Here is a 25,093-nt window from a genome sequence, read left to right on the forward strand (position 1 = left end):
AATCTACAAACTTGTAGACATAATACCATTCATACCTTAAAGGCTCCAAAATATATATTTTTCACATCTTTATCATTAGAAAATTAAGTCATCAATTGAACAATACAACTTAGGAAAGATGAATTTGTATATTTTAAACTTCAATTAGTAAATCAAATATACAAATATCCTATTCCATAAGATGCACAACAAGAGAAGAAAAAGAATTACAAAGACATAATAAAAATTATGTCAATTTATAGGAGATTAATAGATAAAAAAAGTGATTAAATATATAACAAATGAAGCTTTAATAACATATGGTAGCTACAAATTAAATGTAGATATTTAAAATACTTGGCATTGACAAAATTCATTGACCACACACAAATCTGTAAATGTCAAAACATATGAAACAAAGCAAATAAACTAACGTTGAAAAAGAAAAAAATATATACTTAATTTAGTCAAAAAAAATTTCTAAATAAATAAAATTTATATTTAATTAAATTAAAATAATTAAATGCAGTAGACATAAAGATTTTTCAATATTATTCACTTGTCAATAATATAGACTATCTACATTAAAAAAAATTTCATTTTTGCCAAAGGCTTTGGCTTTTATATATTTATATAAGATATAAGATTACTCTTGATTTAGTTTTTAATTTATTTTAGTCAATTAATCATTTAAAAATAAATAAGATTCGTTCCTTATTTATTAATAAGAACCATTGAATGTGTTATAATAATTAAAATAAGATATTCGAAGTTAAATTTATTTTATCAATAAATTTTAAATTTTAAATTTTAAATGCATAATTAATTATGAACACATGCACCAATAGATTGATAAAATTCGATGTGAAAATTAATAATATGTAAAAAAAATTATTAAAAAAATTAATTATAATTCAAATTTAATTGATACTTATTCAATTATAAAAATTCTATCATATTTTTACTAAAATATCTATTTAATAAATATATCAAATTTTATTAAAATTTTTTCAAATTTTGCACACTCGATATATATGATGAGATCTTTTGATCTTTTGATTTTGATCTTTGATTTTAGTTTTTATTTACTCATTTTTATAAAAAAATTTCAGAACTTCACTTATGAAACTTCATGTAAATCTTTTTCTTGTTTTTATATATTTATATAAGATACACTAATTTCAAAGCCTCTTTTTTCATTTATCTTAAGCACGTTAAAATCACATTATACTTGACTATTTTAATTATCTAAATATAAATTACTCTTAATTTAAAATACTATTATTCTTGATTTAGTTTTTAATTTATTTTAGTCAATTAATTATTTAAAAATAAATAAGATTTTTTCCTTATGTATTAATAAGAACCATTAAATGTGTTACAATAATGGAAAAAGTTAAATTCTAAATTTTAAATTTGAAAGCATAATTAATTATTAACATATGCTAATTTTTTAGATTATTCACATGTAAAAAATGTAAATTATTCACATTAAATTATTATTTTTTTAATAGAAGATTTGATTTTTATATATTTATAGAAGAAGTCTCATCTAATTGTATCAAGACAAACTGGATATGGAAAAAGCTGATTGAGAAATTTCAAACCCATAAAAATACTTTTCACACCTTGTTAATAATTACATCTATAATTTAAAATACATGATTAACATTTTCACTCATTGCATCCTTGTTCCAACATTTCACACCTTCATTCATATCATTTACACTCATCATTTTTTCTCTTTTGTTAATTCTCTCAAATTTTCCACTACACTCTACCTAAATTCAATCCAAAACCAACAAACAAACCCCTAAATCACAAGTTTTTTTACTATTTGATCTATTGAAGATAAGATTTAATTATTGTTGTTGATTTATTTAATTTATTTTTTAGGATTTACAATCTTGGTTTGTGATTTTTATTTTTGTGATATCATGTATTACGGAAATCCATTTTTGTATGTCTTTTAAAGCTTACGAAAATAAATTTCGACAAAAATAAATTTTCATAAGCTTTAAATGATTTATGGATTTGAATATCTGTAAGCCATTTAGAACTTGCAAAAGTCCATTTTCATAATCTAAAAATTAAAATGAATGCTGTTTATGCTAATGTGGGTTTGCTGAATTATTACATTTTGTACTATGTTACAACAGATATGACTCGAATGAAAGGTGAAAGTATTTGAACAAGAGGTAATGGAGTTGACAGAGGTGATGGACTCATCGTAGCAAATCCTGATCCAAATCAGAAACATTCGATTGCCTCTTAGATAAGACGTCCAATCCAAGAATATGATAGTGAGCCGGTTGATGAGCATATAGAAGATGATATTCCACTCGTTCAGCCTTCCACTCATTATGAGATATTTTGTGCATGTGGAAACTAAACAAGAAAAAGTACCCTGTTCTCTCGAGGATGGCTTCCGACATTTTGTCAATACCATTTTCTACTGTTGCTCATGATTCTTATTTTCACACAAAGGGAAAAAAAGATGGATAATTACTACAGTTCATTACGTCCAATGACACTTGAAGCTCTGATTTATGCAAAGAATTGGCTCCAGTATGAATCATCATTGAGTTCCGATGCAATTGTGAAGATGGAATTCTAGGTACAGATTTCGTTTTCATCTTTTACAGAATATAGTAGTCCCGAAGTCTTTAGGTGTATTGGGGGGAAAGACTTAAACGAACTTCTTTAAATGAAGTTCATGAAGTTCTTAATTAAAAATGATTATATAAAAATTAAAATTAAAAATTAAAATTGATAAATTAAAAGATTTTATTATATAAATTATGTATGTAAATTTTAAAAAAATTTTAAAAAATTTATATATATATTTTTAGATAGATATTTTTAATAAAAATATTAATAAAATTTTTACTGTTAAATAAATATCTATCAAATTTGAATTATAAATAATATTTTAATAATTTTTTTTATATATTATTGATATTCACATTAATCTCTATCAATCTATCGATTTATATTTTTTATTAAATCATTTTTAAAGAAAAATTTCATAAACTTTATCTAAAATACCTTATATAAGTTTTCTCCTCGTATTAATGTCTTATGTCATTATAAATCCTCTATTCTCTCTCTAATTTTCATCCTACGCATGGAGTTAGACATCATTCTTGGATTCAATGAATCAATTCCATAGATTCACATAATTTTCTATTATGGTTTTTCTTTTTTCTTTTTTTTTGAGCTCCTTCCTTTTGATGATATCTTTCATCATACAGCAGATCAATTGATGTACGTAACTTGCTAAATTGGTTGATTAATTTGGCAGCCTGGGCACAGCTGTCTTGAAACTTTTTTCAGTTGTCCTGCCATTGCCAAGCTTGTTATTCTGCCTTTGCTACAAGAAACTTGAACGTCTTGATCTGAATGGTCATTATTATTATTATCATGCAAAAGAGATGTAGTAAAGCTGAAGGGTGGGATGTATCGGATTGACAAGGTTCCATCTCCATGGATGGTAAAATAATGAGTTTATTTTCAGATTCTGATCATGTTATCATGAATTTATGAGGCTAGTCTAGTCTCTACAGTATATATAAAAATAATATATATATATATATATATAATATACATATATCCAGATGCTAAAGTTTAAGTAAAAAGGTTTTTTTCCACTAATTTTCACTATTTTGTTTAATGATGAGTATTACATTTTTAATTAAATTTTAAAAATCAATATTTATTCAAATTATTTTTTAATTAATTTTCTATTTATCATCATTTAATTTAAAATCATTAAATTTTCAACTATAAATTTAGTTTAAAATGTATTTTTCGGAGTAAAACTCTTCATTATTTTTTAAGTAACAGAGATAATTTTTTCTCAGAATTTTCAATAAGCTTGTAGAAATTTTAACTTAGCTAGCACATATATAAAACTATAATTTATATATAAAAGTATATTTTTCATTTAAAAACCGAACGATAAGTGTATATATTTTTTATTCAAAATTTTCTGAATAAAAGAATAAATAATTATTTTTGTTCTTTAAACTGGGGTTATGCATGCATGAGCAAAACACTGACATGATTCAATTTTGGGTATATTTGATAATATTTTTCTTGGTTATGGCTAGAAGAAGATATGGTTTTTTCGATTTTCCAACAAGCACCAGTGGTCTAGTGGTAGAATAGTACCCTGCCACGGTACAGACCCGGGTTCGATTCCCGGCTGGTGCATTCCTGGAGCTGTGATGATAGTTGCGCTCTCGTGATGGAAGGGTCCTTCACAGTCGTCCGATCTACAGACGTCAACAGCGCTACTGAGCTTCCTTACTTTTCAATTTTCTTTTTCGAAGTTGAAAATTGAAATGCAAAGCAAACCCAGTGCAACTCCTTTGCCAATTTGAGCAGCCCATTTTTGTCAAACAAATCCACTGCTCAACCATAAAAGCAGGCTTATCAAAACGACTCATTTCCCAAAACAAAATTATATCCTTTTGTTGCATGGACCATGCACTTAAAATGTTCAATAAAATTGCTGAACCAAAAACCATCTTCCTTCGGAACACAATGATCAAAGGTTTTTCCAGGACTGATTGTTTCAAATAAATTGATAATTTGTGTATATATGTCATGTATGAAACATATATAAAATATAAAAATTATTATATCTCAATTATACTGACAAGCCAACACTAAACATACTTTTTAGTTTTGGTCTAATTTATATATATATATATATTTTCGTATTGTTTTTATGTCACATCATTATATCATATCTAAAATTACTAAGTTCAGTTTCCAAAAGCCTAGTATCAAAATTTCCCTTTAACTAATGTAACTCCTACATGACTAGTACGACAGGACCAGAACGAGAGCTGCAAGCTCTACAGTAGTTATTCTTTTACTGTATCACTGTTCTATTTAAGGGAGACCTAAACTCTTACTATGCGGTAGACTTAGAGTTTATCTTCACATTCACATATCTGTTGTTTCATTGAGAAGGAAGACCAGAAGAGTTCATTAAGAAATGGACTATTTCTAATCTTGTATTCAACATACATTACTAACGATAAAATCATTTTTGTACTTAATAATATTCTACCTATTCTTAAATTGCTTTCATAAGTAACATACGCTTCAAAGTTCGGACTTTGAGGAAGTCTTCTGGAATGTAATGGTTACATGGATTGCCAGGCCACAAGCTACTTGAAAATTACTAGTTCTGGCTGAAAAGTAGCTATTGATGGCAAACTGATTGAATTCAACTTGACCCTGGATCAAGTACAGGAAGCCTGCAATGTAGACTGATTGATTTATCAGTTTGACGTGTACCAGGAATGAAGAACTGAAATATCACCGTCAAACAAGCACCCTGCGGAGCAATCCCATAAAAAGTACAGTCAGGCTTTGCCAGGTGACACTGAAGGCTCCTAGAAAAGTGTCTTATACTCACTTGAACACTCTGAGCGTCTCCCCTCGAGATTGCCCTTTCCGACCGAGTCTGAGCGCTCAGATTTCTTTCCTCTGTTGGAGCTTCAGCTTGTTCTCCAATAACCAACAATTTACGAAATTCAGCACCAAGTGTGATCAAAGTTGTTGAGATTTGCACATGTAGATCTCCATACTTGCTTATAGAGACATTTAGCAAATCACCAACATGCTTCATCCGTTCCACAAAGTTCTGCAATTGATTCAAATCTGGAACTTGAACCAGAGTCGGAGGTAGTTCTTGTGCCACATCAAGTGCAGTTTGCAGCTCAAGCACTTCAGCCCTAGATAAAGGTTTTGATATTGGTACATCCTGAATGACTGCAGATTTATAACCCTTGGTTTCAAAGGTAAGAAAAGGCATTGGCTGAGTACAATTGGGAGGCAACTTCTTAACCAATTTAATTTGGAGACGGTTGGCAGAAGGCCCATTGCCAAATTCAGTACATATACTTACACTACTCCGAACAGCACGAAGCAGAAGGGATACATCAATTGTGAAGGCAATGCGGTCCTCATTCTGACTTGAGATCCGATAGTCATCAAAGAGAGCTTCCTTGCGAAACTGAGCAATGCACTGAACCCCATCGCCATTCAAAAGGTTGTGGAGGAAGATTGCATGGTCTCTGGTAAGAAATAAATGACATATCTTGCCCATTTTGTCTAGGGCTGGTAGAAACCGCCTTTCTAAGAGATTCACACCATGTTCAGATAGAAATGCCTTAAACTTCATTATCAGCCTTCCTCTTTTCTGGCTACTCCAGGTGTAATCCAAGGCATTACCATGGGTGAGAGCAAAGGGGAAAAAATCAGTTAGTACTTGGTGCTGCGCCTTCAAGCAGATATAAATACCTTTCATATTATTGAAATAGAGTGATAAATGGTTGCTTTTATGATGATTATCATATCAGCTTAAATCTCATAATTATAATTAGCTAAACCCTCAAAGCGTAAAGATTGCAGAAAGATTTCAAACACAGTTCAAAGGAAATACAAAGTTTAAAAAAACTTGTTAAATAACATGGAATATATCAATAACATTTTTTTCTCTTGTATATTAATTACTATATTTGCATATATAATAACAAAAAATTAAAGTTTAATCCCTATAGTAGAATGAAATTACTTATCATATAAGATATTATGAGAAAAATAAGGTTTCCACCCTATTTGTTTTACTTTTATTTTGATTTGTAAAAGAAAAACAACAACTATAAAATCTAGGATTTTTTTCCTATAAAACATAAATATTATATGATAATTTAATAATTATATGTTTTTAATTTAGCAAATAAGATTATGTATAATACCATAATACCATTATTATAAAACACTAACAGGAAAATCATGGGACCAATAAACAATATCACATATGAATGGAGAAAAAAAAAAGGTCAAAATAACTTACTAAAAAAATCTAGAAAGAAAATGGGACATAAAAAGGCAAAAAAAAAAAAGTTAAATAATTACATTCATCGAAATTATTACACCATTCTTAAGATAGTATTGATAATGTTTTTTTTTTTTTTTTTCTGATATGTAATGAAGATTTTAATCATAAATTTTTTGTGTATTGACCTAGTTTCCTAGACTAAAGATCCTATTGGAGGAAAATTTTCAAATGTTATTACATTAATTTTTTATTGATGAACGAAATCTACAAACTCGTAGTCATAATACCATTCATACCTTAAAGGCTCGAAAATATATATTTTTCACATCTTTATCATTAGAAAATTAAGTTATCAATTGAACAATACAACTTAGGAAAAGATGAATTTGTATATTTTAGACTTCAATTAGCAAATCAAATATACAAATATCCTATTCCATAAGATGCACAACAAGAGAAGAAAAAGAATTACAAAGACATAATAAAAATTATGTCAATTTATAGGAGATTAATAGATAAAAAAAAGTGATTAAATATATAACAAATGAAGCTTTAATAACATATGGTAGCTACAAATTAAATGTAGATATTTAAAATACTTGGCATTGACAAAATTCACTGACCACACGCAAATCTGTAAATGTCAAAACATATGAAACAAAGCAAATAAATTGACGTTGAAAAAGAAAAAAATATATACTTAATTTAGTCAAAAAAATTTCTAAATAAGTAAAATTTACATGAAATTAAATTAAAATAATTAAATGCAGTAGACATAAAGATTTTTCAATATTGTCATAACGTCTAGATCCGGGGATCTATCGCTAGACATTGACTTTTAGGGAGTCGCCACCAATCTTTTTTTATCTAGGTGCGATTGGCCACCTAAGGAATCTGTCCTTTCAGGGAACACCTAAGCTTAAGGGTCCCTAAAAGAATAGGTTCAGGTCTACTAACCAAAACAGAGTTCGGGAGTTCGGTTACGTGTGAGAAAGGTTATATCACCCTTACAACGCCCATCAAAAGATGATACCAGCTTAAATTTGTGTTATCCAAAAAGCCTTAAAATTTTACCAAGTAGTTAATTGTTGGAAATTATTCTCAATTGACTCTAATACTTTTAGCAGAAAATTGAGAAAATTCCCTCACCTCAAGAGCATGCAAGAAAAAACTACTGTTTCACTTGCAGAGGTTCCGTCGTCGGATTATTTAAAGAAAAAATCAAAATAAAAGGGAAGAAAATGATGTTTGTTCTTGTGCAGGAAAAATTGATACTTTCAACTTTTCCCCAAAAATATTTTTTTGGAAATTTATTTTTAAGGAAAATTGATACTTTCAACTTTTCAACTTTTCCCTAAAAATATTTTTTTGAAAATTTTGATTTTCAAGAAAAATTGATACTTTCAACTTTTCCCTAAAATTTTTTTTTTTTGAAAATTTTGATTTTTATTTAAAGAAAATAGAATAATAAAAAAAATAAATAAAAATAAAAAATAAAGAAAAGTAAAACAAAAATGAAAATAAAATAAAGATAAAAAGAATATTAAATAAACCTAATCTAATAAATAAATAAAAAAACAAATAAACAAATAAATGAAAAAAAATTCAAAAAAAAAAAAACCTGGAGCGGCTCAGATCGCGACTCGGCTCAAGGAAGAAAAAACGGCTCGGAGAAGCGGCTTGGGGGCTCGGCTCGGCTCGGCTTGGCTCGGATGAGGGAAGGCACGCGCGGGTCAGGAAGCGGCTCGACGCTCGGGTCGAGTCGGATCTCGACAAAACGCCCGGATCCTCTGGGTTACTTAAGGCCAAAACGATGTCATTTTGAGAGGGTATAAAAGGCACTTCCTTCTGTTTTTTGGTAGAACGCTCCTCCCCTCTCTCTCTCTCTCTTCTTCTTTTTTTCTCTCCCTTCTCTCTAAAAGCTGAAGAACACCGGTAGAATTTTCATCGGATTTTGGAAAATGTCACCGGAATCTGGAAATTTCGTCGGAGGTTCACCGAAAGATCACCGGTTTCTGGGATTCTTCGCTGAAAACTGGGCAGGTCGCCAGAAACTTCAAGGTTGGCCGAAATTTTCGTCAAAAAATTCAAACTTCGTCGAAAAATTCAACCGAAATCTGGAATTTTCCAGAAATTCTCAGAAAAAAAAATTTTGAAAAATTTCCAAAAATTTTTTGATGATTCCTAGAACTTTCCTAAACATTTTCTTAGCCTTCTATACTCTTCTCTATGCCTTTTCCTCTCAAATAAGTAGCTTTGGCTCACTGTTTTCTCTGTGTGTTCTTCATCTGTTCCAGGAGGGTCCCTTTTATAGGGATTGATCAGGAGTTTCTAATCAATCCCAATTCCTCTTTGGACGGGGATTCAATCTTTGAATCAAATCTGGACTCTTCTGATTGAATCCCCATTCCCAATAGGATTCTTCAGCTTCAATCTCAACCTTCCAAAAAAGAAAAAAAAATAATAATAATCGGATAATAAAAAAAATGAGATAAATGAATAAAATTGACAGATAATTAAAAAATAAATAAATAAAATAAGATAAATCCAAAAATATATTACAAATAATAATAATAATAATATAATAATAAATATTCTATATAAATAAAATACATATAAATCTATTCTAAATAAAAAAATAAATAAATACAGATATACATATATTAATACATAATAATAATAATAAAATACATAAAAATACAAAAGAAAGAAAAAATAATAATAATAAAAATAATACCAGATAGAAATTGAAATGGTTTTACCCATTTGGGTCAGGCCCAATTGATCTGGGCCTGGACCCAATTGGGTGTCTACAGCTGCCCCTCTTTGCACATTTTCTGTGAAACAAAAATTGTGCAAAGACGTAGACACCCAATCAAGACTCAACTCAACATTGTCATTTTTTGTTTTTTCTTTGGTTTTTTTGTGTTTTTTTTGTGTTTTTTTTTATTTTTTGTGTTTTTTTTATTTTTTACCAAAGCTCCTCTAAACAAAAGCTCAACGACTTTGAAAAACATAAATTGCTCCTCTAAACAGAGGCACCATGACTTTGAAAAATAAATTGCTCCTCTAAACAGAGGCACCACGACTTTGAAAAGTAAATTGCTCCTCTAAACAGAGGCACCACGACTTTGGAAAAGTAAATTGCTCCTCTAAACAGAGGCACCACGAAAATTGCTCCTCTAAACAGAGGCACCACGACTTTGAAAGTAAATTGCTCCTCTAAACAGAGGCAGCACGACTTTGAAAAAGTAAATTGTTCCTCTAAACAGAGGCACCACGACTTTTGGAAAATAAATTGCTCCTCTAAACAGAGGCAGCACGACTTTGGAAAAGTAAATTGCTCCTCTAAACAGAGGCACCACAACTTTTGGAAAAGTAAATTGCTCCTCTAAACAGAGGTACCACGACTTTAGAAAATAAATTGCTCCTCTAAACAGAGGCACCATAACTTTTGAAAAGTAAATTGCTCCTCTATACAGAGGCAACGAAACTTTGAAAAGTAAATTGCTCCTTGACAATCATGTCCAAAAGAGTTGAAAGTTGTGTTTGAAGGAATTTCAGGAGATTATGCCCAAAGGTCTTATAAATCAACCCTGATACCAAAAGACATCCTATTTCAAGGATTAGGAACTTACCTGACAAGTTTTTTTTTTCAATTTTGCAAAATATCTTCACCTCTGTCTTCTCCATGTGGGATGTTGAAACACCCTTGCTTCTTGAATTTATACACTATACTTTCCTGAAAGTAGTGTATGTTGTGCAAATGCATATGAATTTCAATGCATGCTATGCAAATGTTGGCCAATTAATTCTTGTTCAATGTATGGTACTCAAGTTTCTCAAGTTTTCTCTTGAGCATCAAGCCCTTTGATTCTTCAGAGATCCGATTACACTGCTCTTCTAAGATCGAACCAATGTAGCTCTCAATTATCTTTTCCACTCACATTCTTCCTTGTTCAGTTTCTCAATGCTTTGGAATAAGCTTCATCAATCGATCATCACTTGACCATCATTCAATGAATTTCTCAGCACTAACAAATTTCAAAACAAATTTCATCCACCATCACTGGGTTATTACTCATAGGTGTCTCAGCATTAACCATTCCAAAATAAACTTTGTCCACTGATTGTTCTCATCATTCACTCATAACTTTCTAGTCATATCAACCAATTCATCCTTGTACTCATCACTTGGTTATACCACTTTTCAAAATTTACCCCATCATATTCTTTATTTGGTCACATCATATATCCTTCCAAATCGTCTTTTTTAGGTCTCTATCATTTCTTCATTTTGTCTCTACCATCATCTTAGATTTCTTTTCAAATGAATACAAGACTCTTTTAAACACATATTCATTCATTCATTATCATTTCAAATCCTGACAAATACAATGCAATCAAGCATTTTTTTCAATTCATTCTAAGGATGAAACAATAAGAGAACACAAGGTGAATCAATGAAAATCTATTTTGGTACAGAACAAATGGGAAAAAAAAATTAGATACATGTTAGTGGGATGAATGGTATGTCCAAATGATGAATATTCAGACAATTCTCAATATTAATTTAGGATTCTTTTTCAAAAACTCATTCCATTTACTGCTGAAGTTATCTTGAGCTTAGCGAACTTTACCCCAGTCTTTAAAAGATCTTCAGATGTCTTTGATCTTCCATTCATGTGAGCCATTTGACCTGGATCTTTTTTTTTTCTACCAAAATCTTTTTTTTTTCATTTTTTCATTTTTTTCTTCTTTTTATCTCTTTTTTTTTTCTTTTTTCATCATCTTTTTTCTTTTTGCTCATTTTTCATCCATTGTTGATATCTTTCATACATCAAACTTTAGAGCAATGTAGCATGATTCCATTGCTTCATCATGAGTATACCTTCGTTCAACATATGATCATTCAAGTTGAGTATTCACACTTGATCCAAATAGACTTTTCAAGGTTGTAATGTAGGCCAAGGTGAAAGGTCATAAAAAATGGATATAATAGGCTCAAAACATGTATTAAAAAGGTTCAAAACCAAAGAATCATTTGATATAACTTGGCATTTTGCCCCACATCATTTCACTACTTTTTCTTTCCTCACACAAAGGATTCTCATTACTTTACCCCAAATCATGTGTGGCATTTATTTTTCTTTTGCTTTTCTTTCTCTTTTCATCTTTGAGACCTTTTGTGGTATTTTTTTTTTTCAAAAATTACCCTTCAGTGTAGAGGGTGATCCTTGGTTGGGGTTCCTCTGAAAAAGAAATCATAATAGGTTTAAAGGGGTAGCAATAAAATGGTTTTTCGAATGGTAAAAGAAAGATGACCACTTTTCATCTCAATTGTGAATACTTTTCTTGAACATCATCTATTGAACAAAGCTCATGATCCTGTATGAAAGATTACATATCTTCAAGACATATCTCTTTCACCTCCAGTAATAGCTTACTTTTTGCTCAAATCATCTTCTCATATTAATATGGATAAGTTTTTAAAATTACATCCCAAAATTATTATCATCATTGTCTAAATATTCATCATCCAAAATTTGAGAATGGGAGTATAAAGTTATGAACGGTAATAGAGCATGGAGTAATGGTCAAGTGAAAGAGAAAATATAATGAAATGCATTAACTTGCCCTTATTAAGATGATAACAAGTGAAGTCATATTGCAAAAAGACATCTAACATTATTTGAAAAGAAATTCTAAAATGACAAAAGAAACCTTCCACCAGCCTTATCTTCATTTTTTTAAAATTGTCCCCTTATGCGATCGGGTGAAGAATCTCTATTGACATCTTGCCCCTCAATTCATTGTGACTCTTCGGACCCTTTCTGTTCTTGACTTTCACCCAAAGTGCTAACATTAGATGTTGTTACTTTTCCCTGATCAAAACTTACCATTCCATCATTGATCAACCGTTGCATCTTATGCTTTAAAACAATGTGATTTTTAGTAGAATGACCAGTACTTCCATAATGGTAGTCGCAGTGGGCTATAGGATCATACCACTTTGGATAGGGTGGTTTAAGCGGTTCCACATGGCTGGGGGCAATCAAATGGCTATTATAGAGTTCTCGATATAACTCTGTATAAGTCATAAGGATTGGATCAAATACAGATTTTTCTCGAGTAGTTCGTTGTTCTCGTGAACCACTTGCTGGGTTAATAAGGCGAATTTAGGTTCTTGTAGGAGCTTGAATGTTAAGGCTATATGTAAGATCTTGAGGGCTAAAATAAGATGGTTGTGGAGCTAACTGGTATGGATAGGATGAGGTATTATTCATAGCAGGATAGTATGGAGAGTAATCTTGGGATGGATAGGGTTGATAACCCCTGAATTGTTGTCTATCGAAGCTTACAACTTGAGCTTGAGCTTCTTTCTTTTCTGATGTCTTCTTGGTTTTTCCTCCTCTCAACTTGCCATTTTTTATGGCACTTTCAATAATTTCTCTAGAGATCACCATGTCGGTAAAATTTTTTGTTACATTCCCTATCATCTTTTCATAATAGAGAGATTTTAAAGTGCTAATAAACAGCACTGTAGTTTTTTTCTTGGTCAATAGAAGTTGTACCTATGAAGCTATATCTCTCCATCTCTGGGCGTATTCTTTAAAAGACTCGTTTACTTTTTTCTCCATATTCTGTAAAGGCAAACGATCAGGGGCCAAATCAATAACATGTCGATATTGACTGATGAAGTCATGTGCCATATCGCTCCAGGAACGAATATGGGTCCTATCAACTGAACATACCACCTGACAGTAAAACCAGTAAGGCTATCCTGGAAGACATGCATCAAGAGTTTTTCATCATGTGCATGAGCTGTCATCTTCCTGCAATACATGGTAATGTGGGTTTTGGGGCACTTTGTATCGTTATATTTTTTAAATTTTGATACTTTAAATTTATGAAGAATAACCACATCAGGAACTAGGCAGAGCCCTGCAGCATCAACTGACCCATAAAAGCTAAATCATTCCACAGCCCGTAGGCTCTGCTCTAGCATGCTAATCTTGAAGCTTTCCTGAACTTTCGCTCTCATCTTTTCTTTCTCCTTCTCTTTTAAATCATCTGGATCAAGAATTGGTTCTACTACTTTTTCAGTAAATACAAGATTTATATAGCTATTATACTGCCCTGGGTTGAAAGCTGATGGCATTCCAGGATATGCGAAATGTTGTGGCGGGGCCTCTTGTGCAGACTGGGCTTGAAGTGGGCCAAAACCTGGAGGGTATAAAGGGTCAGCCACATCTTGCTGGCCTGTATTTCCTTCAACTATTTTTTCTTTATTCATATTATTAAGAGCCTCCAGAATCTTGCTTAGTTCACTTTCAATCTTTTTTTGTGCTTTTTCTAGCTTTTCAAATCTACGGGAGCTTTCTTCCTCCATTTGCCTTGCTCTAGATCTTGTGTTGTATGGATGAGCAGGGTTTTCGCTAGACAGAGCTATCCTGGGACCTTGAGTATCATACTTATGATTAGAAATGTTATGCTATGCCTTATGTATGATGCTTTGATACACAAATGAAATGTACATTTTTTTGAATGAAATCTAGTATGAAATGAATGCAAATGATTGTGTTAAAATATGATCAAAAAAATAATACAGATGCATACAATCAGACAAACAACATAGTTAGTTCCATGGATGAAATGAAAGTGATGCTGATGCATAATGTTACATATGATAAAAATAATACACAAAGTTAAACAATCAAAATGATTAGACAAACACCCTTTTTGTGTCCTAATTTCAGGGTAGATCTATCATTGGGTAGAAAGGGCTTTATCCTAGGTGTAGGCACTCTTAAGGTTCACTACATGCGATTTTAAGGTCAGAGTCTAAAGGTCCTCAAATTGTTCCTTACATCTTTGTCCATCACAGACTAGTAAGGCACCCTAATCCTCACCCATTACAGGCTACAAGTGAAAAATGTTCAATTTGAGTGGGAGTATTTCGCTAGCCACTGCGGAGGCATTAGACCTTACGAAAGCAATAGGTACTTTACTCCCTCCTAGAGGGACGGAGCTCGGGTGTAGAGCTCATGTTATGCACATGCATATGAATGACATGATTAACAAGGTAAATAAACATGAATGAATAATAACACATATATACAAAAGGGTTCAATTTTATTAGGCTTTTGGATAACACAAATTATTTGCTGACCTGACTCTCAAAGTCCCCAGCGGAGTTGCCAAGCTGTCATAACGTCTAGATCCGGGGATCTATCGCTAGACATTGACTTTTAGGGAGTCGCCACCAATCTTTTTTTATCTAGGTGCAATTGGCCACCTAAGGAATCTATCTTTTCAGGGAACATCTAAGCTTAAAGGTCCCTAAAAGAATAGGTTCAGGTCTACTAACCATAACAGGGTTCGGGAGTTCGGTTACGTGTGAGAAAGGTTATAACACCTTCACAACGCCCATCAAAAGATGGTACTAGATTAAATTTGTGTTATCCAAAAAGCCTTAAAATTTTATCAAGTAGTTAATTATTGGAAATTATTCTCAATTGACTCTAATACTTTTAGCAGAAAATTGAGAAAACTCTCTCACCTCAAGAGTATGCAAGAAAAAACTACTGTTTCACTTGCAGAGGCTCCGTTGTCGGATTATTTAAAGAAAAAATCAAAATCAAAATCAAAATAAAAGGGAAGGAAATGATGTTTGTTCTTGTGGAGGAAAAATTGATACTTTCAACTTTTCCCCAAAAATATTTTTTTGAAAATTTATTTTCAAGGAAAATTGATACTTTCAACTTTTCCCCAAAAATACTTTTTTGAAAATTTATTTTTAAGGAAAATTGATACTTTCAACTTTTCAACTTTTCCCTAAAAATATTTTTTTGGAAATTTTGATTTTCAAAGAAAATTGATACTTTCAACTTTTCCCTAAAAATATTTTTTTTTGGAAATTTTGATTTTTATTTAAAGAAAATAGAATAATAAAAAAAATAAATAAAAATAAAAAATAAAGAAAAGTAAAACAAAAATAAAAATAAAATAAAGATAAAAAGAATATTAAATAAACCTAATCTAATAAATAAAAAAAATAAATAAACAAATAAATGAAAAAAAATTAAAAAAAAAAAAAAAACCTGGAGCGGCTCGGCTCAGCTCAAGGAAGAAAAAATGGCTCGGCTTGGCTTGGCTCCGAGGGGGGAAAGCACGCGCGGGTCAGGAAGCGGGTAGACACTCGGGTCGAGTCGGATCTCGACAAAACGCGTGGATCCTTTGGGTTACTTAAGGCCAAAACGACGTCGTTTTGAGAGGGTATAAAAGACACTTCCCTCTGTTTTTCGACAGAACGCTCATCCCCTCTCTCTCTCTTCTTCTTTTTTTCTCTCCCTTCTCTCTAAAAGCTGAAGAACACCGGTGGAATTTTCGTCGGATTCTGAAAAATGTCACCGGAATCTGAAAATTTCACCGGAGGTTCACCGAAAGTTGGTCGAAAAATCACCGATTTCTGGGATTCTTCGTCGGAAACTTCAAGGTTGGCCGGAATTTCCGTCGAAAAATTCAAACTTCGCCGAAAAATTCAACCGGAATCTGAAATTTTTCAGAAATTCCCAAAAAAAAAAATTTTGAAAAATTCCCAAAAAATTTCTGATGATTCCCAGAACTTTCCTAAACCTTTTCTTAGCCTTCTATACTCTTCTCTACGCCTTTTCCTCTCAAATCAGTAGCTCTGGCTCACTGTTTTCTCTGTGTGTTCTTCATCTGTTCCAGGAGGGTCCCTTTTATAAGGATTGATCAGGAGTTTCTGATCAATCCCAATTCTTCTTTGGACGGGGATTCAATCTTTGAATCAAATCTGGACTCTTCTTATTGAATCCCCATTCCCAGTAGGATTCTTCAGCTTCAATCTCAACCTTCCAAAAAAGAAAAAAAAATAATAATAATAATTGGATAATAAAAAAAAAAGAGATAAATGAATAAAATTGACAGATAATTAAAAAATAAATAAATAAAATAAAATAAGATAAATCTAAAAATATATTACAAAATAATAATAATAATAATAATATAATAATACATATTCTATATAAATAAATTACATATAAATCTATTCTAAATAAAAAAATAAATAAATACAGATATACATATATTAATACATAATAATAATAAAAAAAATACATAAAAATACAAAAGAAAGAAAAAAATAATAATAATAAAAATAATATCAGATAGAAATTGAAATGGTTTTACCCATTTGGGCCAAGCCCAATTGATCTGAGCCTGGACCCAATTGGATGTCTACAAATATTATTCATTTGTCAATAATATAGACTATCTACATTAAAAAAATTTTCAGTTTTGCTGAAGGCTTGGCTTTTATATATTTATATAAGTTATAAGATTACTCTTGATTTAGTTTTTAATTTATTTTAGTCAATTAATCATTTAAAAATAAATAAGATTCGTTCCTTATGTATTAATAAGAACTATTGAATGTGTTATAATAATTAAAATAAGATATTCGAAGCTAAATTTATTTTATTAATAAATTTTAAATTTTAAATGCATAATTAATTATGAACACATGCACCAATAGATTGATAGAATTCGATGTGAAAATTAATAATATGTAAAAAAAATTGTTAAAAATATTATTTATAATTCAAATTTAATTAATACTTATTCAATTGTAAAAATTCTGTCATATTTTTACTAAAATATCTATTTAATAAATATATCAAATTTTTTTAAAATTTTTTCAAAATTTACACACTTGATCTATATGATAAGATCTTTTGATCTATTGATTTTGATATTTGATTTTAGTTTTTATTTACTCATTTATATAAAAAATTTCATGAACTTCACTTATGAAACTTCATGTAAATCTTTTTCTTGTTTTTATATATTTATATAAGATACACTAATTTCAAAACCTCTTTTTTCATTTATCTTAAGCACGTTAAAATCACATTATACTTGACTATTTTAATTGTCTAAATATAAATTACTCTTAATTTAAAATACTATTATTCTTGATTTGGTTTTTAATTTATTTTAGTCAATTAATTATTTAAAAATAAATAAGATTCTCTCCTTATGTATTAATAAGAACCATTAAATGTGTTATAATAATGGAAAAAATTAAATTCTAAATTTTAAATTTGAAAGCATAATTAATTAGTAACATATGCTAATTTTTTAGATTATTCACATGTAAAAAATATAAACTATTCACATTAAATTATTATTATTTTGTTAGAAGCTTTGATTTTTATATATTTATAGAAGAAGTCTCATCTAATTGTATCAAGACAAACTAGATATAGAAAAAGCTGATTGAGAAATTTCAAACCCATAAAAATAATTTTCACACCTTGTTAATAATTACATCTATAATTTAAAATACATGATTAACATTTTCACTCATTGCATCGTTGTTCCAACATTTCACATTTTCATTCATATCATTTACACTCATCATTTCTTCTCTCTTCTTAATTCTCTCAAATTTTCCCACTACACTCTACCTAAATTCAATCCAAAACCAACAAACAAACCCCTAAATCACAAGTTTTTTACTATTTGATCTATTGAAGATAAGATTTAATTATTGTTGTTGATTTATTTAATTTATTTTTTAGGATTTACAATCTTGGTTTGTGATTTTTTATTTTTGTGATATCATGTATTACGGAAATCCATTTTTGTATGTCTTTTAAAGCTTACGAAAATAAATTTCGACAAAAATAAATTTTCATAAGCTTTAAATGATTTATGGATTTGAATATCTGTAAGCCATTTAGAACTTGCAAAAGTCCATTTTCATAAGCTAAAAATTAAAATGAATGCTGTTTATGCTATGTGGGTTTGCTGAATTATTACATTTTGTACTATGTCATGACAGATATGACTCCAATGAAAGGTGAAACTATTTGAACAAGAGGTAATGGCGTTGGCAGTGGTGATGGACTCATCGTAGCAAATCCTGATCCAAATCAGAAACATTCGATTGCCTCTTAGATAAGACGTCCAATCCAAGAATATGATAGTGAGCCGGTTGATGAGCATATAGAAGATGATATTCCACTCATTGTGAGATATTTTGTGCTAGTGGAAACTAAACAAGAAAAAGTACCCTGTTCTCTCGAGGATGGCTTCCGACATTTTGTCAGTACCATTTTCTACTGTTGCTATGATTCTATTTTTGACACTCAGAGAAAAAAAGATGGATAATTACTACAGTTCATTACGTCCAATGACACTTGAAGCTCTGATTTATGCAAAGAATTGGCTCCAGTATGAATCATCATAGATTTCGTTTTCATCTTTTACAGAATATAGTAGTCCCGAAGTCTTTAGGTGAATTGGGGGGAAAGACTTAAACTAACTTCTTTAAATGAAGTTCATGAAGTTTTTAATTAAAAATGATTATATAAAAATTAAAATTAAAAATTAAAATTGATAAATTAAAAGATTTTATTATATAAATTATGTATGTAAAATTTAAAAAAATTTTAATAAATTTATATATATATTTTTAGATATATATTTTTAATAAAAATATTAATAAAATTTTTACTGTTAAATAAATATCGATCAAATTTGAATTATAAGTAATATTTTAATAATTTTTTTTACATATTATTGATATTCACATTAATCTCTATCAATCTATCAATTTATATTTTTTATTAAATTATTTTTAATAAAAGAATAAATAATTATTTTTGTTCTTTAAACTGGGGTTATGCATGCATGAGCAAAACACTGACATGATTCAATCTTGGGTATATTTGATAATCTTTTCTTGGTCATAGCTAGAAGAAGATATGGTTTTTTTGTTTTTCCAACAAGCACCAGTGGTCTAGTGGTAGAATAGTACCCTGCCACGGTACAGACCCGGGTTCGATTCCCGGCTGGTGCATTCCTGGAGCTGTGATGATAGTTGCGCTCTCGTGATGGAAGGGTCCTTCACAGTTGTCCGATCTACAGACGTCAACAGCGCTACTGAGCTTCATTACTTTTCCATTTTCTTTTTCGAAGTTGAAAATTGAAATGCAAAGCAAACCCAGTGCAACTCCTTTGCCAATTTGAGCAGCCCATTTTTGTCAAACAAATCCACTGCCCAACCATAAAAGCAGGCTTATCAAAACAACTCATTTCCCAAAACAAAATTATATCCTTTTGTTGCATGGACCATGCACTTAAAATGTTCAATAAAATTGCCGAACCAAAAACCATCTTCCTTCCGAACACAATGATCAAAGGTTATTCCAGGACTGATTGTTTCAAGTAAATTGATAGTTTGTGCATATATGTCATGTTTATTTCGCATGAAACATATATAAAATATAAAAATTATTATATTACCATTATATTGACAAGCCAACACTAAACATACTTTTTAGTTTTTGTCAAATTTATATATAATTTTTGTTAAAATTTTAAATCTTTTTTTTTTTCATATTGTTTTCATGTAGCATCATTATATCATATCTAAAATTACTAAGTTTAGTTTCAAAAAGCCTAGTATCAAAGTTTCCCTTTAACTAATGTAACTCCTACATGACTAGTAGGATAGGACCAGAACGAGAGCTGCAAGCTCTACAGTAGTTATTCTTTTACTGTATCACTGTTCTATTTAAGGGAGACCTAAACTCTTACTATGCGGTAGACTTAGAGTTTATCTTCACATTCACATATCTGTTGTTTCATTGAGAAGGAAGACCAGAAGAGTTCATTAAGAAATGGACTATTTCTAATCTTGTATTCAACATACATTACTAACGATAAAATCATTTTTGTACTTAATTCTACCTATTCTCAAATTGCTTTCATAAGTAACATATGCTTCAAAGTTCGGACTTTGAGGAAGTCTTCTGGAATGTAATGGTTACATGGATTGCCAGGCCACAAGCTACTTGAAAATTACTAGTTCTGGCTGAAAAGTAGCTATTGATGGCAAACTGATTGAATTCAACTTGACCCTGGATCAAGTACAGGAAGCCTGCAATGTAGACTGATTGATTTATCAGTTTGACGTGTACCAGGAATGAAGAACTGAAATATCACCGTCAAACAAGCACCCTGCGGAGCAATCCCATAAAAAGCACAGTCAGGCTTTGCCAGGTGACACTGAAGGCTCCTAGAAAAGTGTCTTATACTCACTTGAACACTCTGAGCGTCTCCCCTCGAGATTGCCCTTTCCGACCGAGTCTGAGCGCTCAGATTTCTTTCCTCTGATGGAGCTTCAGCTTGTTCTCCAATAACCAACAATTTACGGAATTCAGCACCAAGTGTGATCAAAGTTGTTGAGATTTGCACATGTAGATCTCCATACTTGCTTATAGCGACATTTAGCAAATCACCAACATGCTTCATCCGTTCCACAAAGTTCTGCAATTGATTCAAATCTGGAACTTGAACCAGAGTCTGAGGTAGTTCTTGTGCCACATCAAGTGCAGTTTGCAGCTCAAGCACTTCAGCCCTAGATAAAGGTTTTGATATTGGTACATCCTGAATGACTGCAGATTTATAACCCTTGGTTTCAAAGGTAAGAAAAGGCATTGGCTGAGTACAATTGGGAGGCAACTTCTTAACCAATTTAATTTGGAGACGGTTGGCAGAAGGCCCATTGCCAAATTCAGTACATATACTTACACTACTCCGAACAGCACGAAGCAGAAGGGATACATCAATTGTGAAGGCAATGCGGTCCTCATTCTGACTTGAGATCCGATAGTCATCAAAGAGAGCTTCCTTGCGAAACTGAGCAATGCACTGAACCCCATCGCCATTCAAAAGGTTGTGGAGGAAGATCGCATGGTCTCTGGTAAGAAATAAATGACATATCTTGCCCATTTTGTCTAGGGCTGGTAGAAACCGCCTTTCTAAGAGATTCACACCATGTTCAGATAGAAATGCCTTAAACTTCATTATCAGCCTTCCTCTCTTCTGGCTACTCCAGGTGTAATCCAAGGTATTACCATGGGTGAGAGCAAAGGGGAAAAAATCAGTTAGTACTTAGTGCTGCGCCTTCAAGCAGATATAAATACCTTTCATATTATTGAAATAGAGTGATAAATGGTTGCTTTTATGATGATTATCTTATCAGCTTAAATCTCATAATTATAATTAGCTAAACCGTAAAAGCGTAAAGATTGCAGAAAGATTTCAAACACAGTTCAAAGGAAATACAAATTATAGTCAAAAAAGAAAAAAGAAAAGACATCAATCTACATCTTTTGAATTAGGAAAAGTTGATCCCAAACCAATTTTATATAGAAAATTAAATACCAACAGTATTCCATAATAAATAAATAAATAATCAAACATTCCAGAAATATGCAAGAAATAGCTTAAAATCAAGAAAACGAAGAAATAAGCAATAGTATGTAAAATTCCACGAGAAATACTGAATTTGAAATCAATTCTTCAAATTCAGCCGATTTTTAGTCCTTTAACCTCATGTTTTACTGCTCTGAAAATAGAAGAAATTTTGAAAAAAAAAAAAAGATCGACAAATTCGACTTTTATTATGTTTCCATGTAGATGGAGAACTCAGAAGATCTTGGACGCAAAAGAACAAGAAATAATTTTCATTCATTTTCTTAAGAAACAAACGGAGGGAATTGGGGGAGGGCTTACCTTAGAGAAAATGAAGATCGCGCCAAAGCTGTTGAATGCTTGAAATTGCGGAGGGAAATGGTAAAGGCATTTATAAAACGCCACTGCCATTTTTCTTTTGCTAAATGCTAAGTGGGCAAAATTGGAATATAACATTTTTTTGGTAATTAGTATTTTATTAACAATAATATTAAAAGTAATAGCAATTTAAAATTAAATAAAATAATTTTCTAACTCCCTATGTCACAATCAATATATTAAATTTTTTTTTATTTTTTTAGTACTTTTTTTGGCAAATTATTTTTTTAATATATGAAAGTTTCATATTTAAACTCTAATAAAAAATTAAAGATCCAATACTTTTCCAACAAATAATTTAACTTATGATGATAACTTTTCATTTTGAAAATAACAAGAAAGAGTAGCTTATAAACTAACATGTTAAAAAGAATAGCTCAAACCCATGCTAAAACCCAAATATTTTTTTGACAATTTTTTTATTACAGTATTAATAATTTTCAATCATAATAAAAAATTATGTAAGAATTCACCATCTATAAATGTGGGTTTCATATCGAATTTTATACAATTCTAAATTGTGATTGGTTAATTGTAATACAATAATTATAAGTGATATGACCTCATGCTAAAAAAAGGGAAATTATATGGAAGCATAAACTCCTAACACACAACATCATAGATCTTCGGTCTACAAAACATTTAAAAATGACCTTTTACAAATGGTTTACTAAATCTTCTAATGCTTGAAGTGTATCTTGCTGTTTCTTTACAACTTGTGTTAGCCTTGAATTGATTCTTATTTTGAAATGATAAAACATTAAGCTAAATAAACTTAATCAAAATTTTGAAAAAGATTTATTTAGTGCATGTTCTTAAATTTTATTATTTTGATAATAAATAAATAATATGATTTTTAAAGTTTAAACAAACATTTATTTATGTTTTCTTATATTTCAAATCAAAACTATCTTTAAACATTATTTATTTAAGTTTAAATAAAAGTCCAATTGTTATTTTTAAAGTGAATTTATTCATTTTGGACTCAATACAATTTTGATAATATTGGTTTTGACAAATAGATTAACTTAAGAAAGTTGTTTTACATGAATAAAGTTTTCTAACATTAAACTTGTTTTATTTTTCTATATTAATTCACAAAGTTTTAATATTTGAATTTTATATGGTTAGAAAGCTTTTAAAGTCTATTTTCTAATTGATCAAACAAAATCAAAATCAAATTCAAATTTTCTAAGAAAAGATTTTAAATTTTAATAAACACTTTGTAGTTGTCTAAAAATTGTACAATGTGTAATTTTAAAAATTCACTATAATATACAATGAATTAGGTGATGAATTTTATATGGATAAAAAACTCTTGAAGTTTAATTTCTAAATCTTAAAACAGTTTTTGATATGAAATTGTATAACTCAAAATATGATCAAATTAGTAAGTAGAGTGCGAAATAGGATACAAATGCTCAGCTTAACTAGATTAATCCCTTGGGTTACAAGATTGATCCCTCAATTAAACCAATTGATTCCTTCTTGTAATGAATCAATAGATTTTTCTTACAAAAATAAAATATATTTGAAAAACACCAAAAGGGATCGATCCCTTACAAGAAAGGATCGATCAGGTAAGATACAAGATCGATCCCCTATCAAAATTAATCGATCATCTATGCCCAAAAATGTTTCAACGGTTAGTTTTTCAGGCTTCAACGGGTATTTTCAACTCCAAACCATCCCTAAATGGCTAGTTCCTCATTGTCTCTATAAATTGGATATTCTAACACATTAAGAAGGTTGATGAATCAAGAGAGCAAGATCAAACAAACCACATATTCATTCTCTAAAAAAAAAATCAAGAGTTTTAGAGCTTTAAATTATATATCTTTGTATTTATTATATCCAAATCTTATTTGTTGTTCATTTATCATTTTCTTGTACTTAAATTTAGCAACCTAGCTTTAGAGAGATTATTCTATTATTTGCAAAATTACTTTTGATCTATAAAAGTGGAATAGAGTAAGAGGTGGGGTATCTTCTTGAGAACTTTATAGTGAGATTGGGTAAAATATTACAAAGGTTAGAGGTTTCTATCTTAAGCGTTAGAGAGAAAAATATAAAGTTATATTTTTAATTCAAGATTAGTGGATTGAAGCCTTAATGTGGATAACCAAGAAGAAAGGATGGAGGTGCCTTATGAAAAAAGACTAAACCTTTATAAATCTTTGTATTTGATTTCTTTTATCCTTATCTCTTTACTTCGCATTTGCTTCAAGATTACCAATTTATTGTTATTTGCACGTATTTTAATGTTGATTTTAATTTTGCATTCAATTATATTAAAATCATTGTTTGAAAAGAATTTAAAGAGATCCAATTCATTCTTCTCTTGGATTATCATCTCACCTAAAAAGATAACAATTGGTATCAGAGCTTTAATCTCTTTTTGTAGGTTTAACCACCTTAAGTAAAGATCCTATGACTTAATTTAGGTTTCAAGATGGTGAAGAAGTCCTCAAATGTCCTATATTTGATAAATTTAAATTTTGTGAATGAAGAATGAAGATGAAGGTGTTCACAATGACCCAAGATTTTAGAGTTTGAAATGTGATAAAGAAAGGGCTTGAA

The 25,093-nt window shown here is 30.2% G+C and overlaps 2 protein-coding genes and 4 non-coding genes across 8 annotated transcripts; 4 read left to right on the forward strand and 2 right to left on the reverse strand.

Annotated features, from left to right (window-relative positions):
* Positions 1-4,123: 4,123 nt before the first annotated feature.
* Positions 4,124-4,194, forward strand: TRNAG-GCC (transfer RNA glycine (anticodon GCC)). The gene has a single exon. It is a non-coding gene; the product is annotated as a tRNA-Gly (tRNA).
* Positions 4,195-4,200: 6 nt separating this feature from the next.
* LOC149517320 (small nucleolar RNA snoR114) lies at positions 4,201-4,285 on the forward strand. The gene has a single exon (XR_016344429.1). It is a non-coding gene; the product is annotated as a small nucleolar RNA snoR114 (small nucleolar RNA).
* An 807-nt stretch (positions 4,286-5,092) lies between these two features.
* On the reverse strand, positions 5,093-6,218 carry LOC111278643 (uncharacterized). Of its 2 annotated transcripts, XM_022865270.2 has the most exons (2): positions 5,414-6,216; positions 5,093-5,332 (listed from the first exon to the last, which is right to left on the reverse strand). In XM_022865270.2, exons 1-2 carry the CDS (start codon positions 6,179-6,181, stop codon positions 5,222-5,224), a joined length of 879 nt encoding a protein of 292 aa, XP_022721005.1. In that variant the 5' UTR covers positions 6,182-6,216; the 3' UTR covers positions 5,093-5,221. The 2 variants fall into 2 exon arrangements, with proteins under 2 accessions (XP_022721005.1, XP_022721004.1); XM_022865269.2 differs by having other exon boundaries at positions 5,093-6,218.
* A 13,444-nt stretch (positions 6,219-19,662) lies between these two features.
* TRNAG-GCC (transfer RNA glycine (anticodon GCC)) lies at positions 19,663-19,733 on the forward strand. Its single transcript has one exon. It is a non-coding gene; the product is annotated as a tRNA-Gly (tRNA).
* Positions 19,734-19,739: 6 nt separating this feature from the next.
* Positions 19,740-19,824, forward strand: LOC149517321 (small nucleolar RNA snoR114). The gene has a single exon (XR_016344430.1). It is a non-coding gene; the product is annotated as a small nucleolar RNA snoR114 (small nucleolar RNA).
* A 721-nt stretch (positions 19,825-20,545) lies between these two features.
* Positions 20,546-22,559, reverse strand: LOC111278808 (uncharacterized). Of its 2 annotated transcripts, XM_089764586.1 has the most exons (3): positions 22,457-22,559; positions 20,978-21,767; positions 20,546-20,896 (listed from the first exon to the last, which is right to left on the reverse strand). In XM_089764586.1, the coding sequence occupies exons 2-3, from the start codon at positions 21,743-21,745 to the stop codon at positions 20,786-20,788; spliced, it is 879 nt and encodes a 292-aa protein (XP_089620712.1). In that variant the 5' UTR covers positions 21,746-21,767; positions 22,457-22,559; the 3' UTR covers positions 20,546-20,785. The 2 variants fall into 2 exon arrangements, with proteins under 2 accessions (XP_089620712.1, XP_022721199.1); XM_022865464.2 differs by having other exon boundaries at positions 20,546-21,767.
* Between the last annotated feature and the right edge of the window lie 2,534 nt (positions 22,560-25,093).

This window comes from Durio zibethinus, chromosome 8 (assembly GCF_047325235.1).
Source record: "Durio zibethinus cultivar Kanyao isolate XHJ-2024 chromosome 8, ASM4732523v1, whole genome shotgun sequence".
NCBI classification, from domain to species: domain Eukaryota; kingdom Viridiplantae; phylum Streptophyta; class Magnoliopsida; order Malvales; family Malvaceae; genus Durio; species Durio zibethinus.

Excerpts from the sequence above, each read along its gene's own strand:
- LOC111278643 (XM_022865269.2), bottom strand. The coding sequence starts at position 6,181 with ATGAAGTTTAAGGCATTTCTATCTGAACATGGTGTGAATCTCTTAGAA.
- LOC111278808 (XM_022865464.2), bottom strand. The coding sequence starts at position 21,745 with ATGAAGTTTAAGGCATTTCTATCTGAACATGGTGTGAATCTCTTAGAA.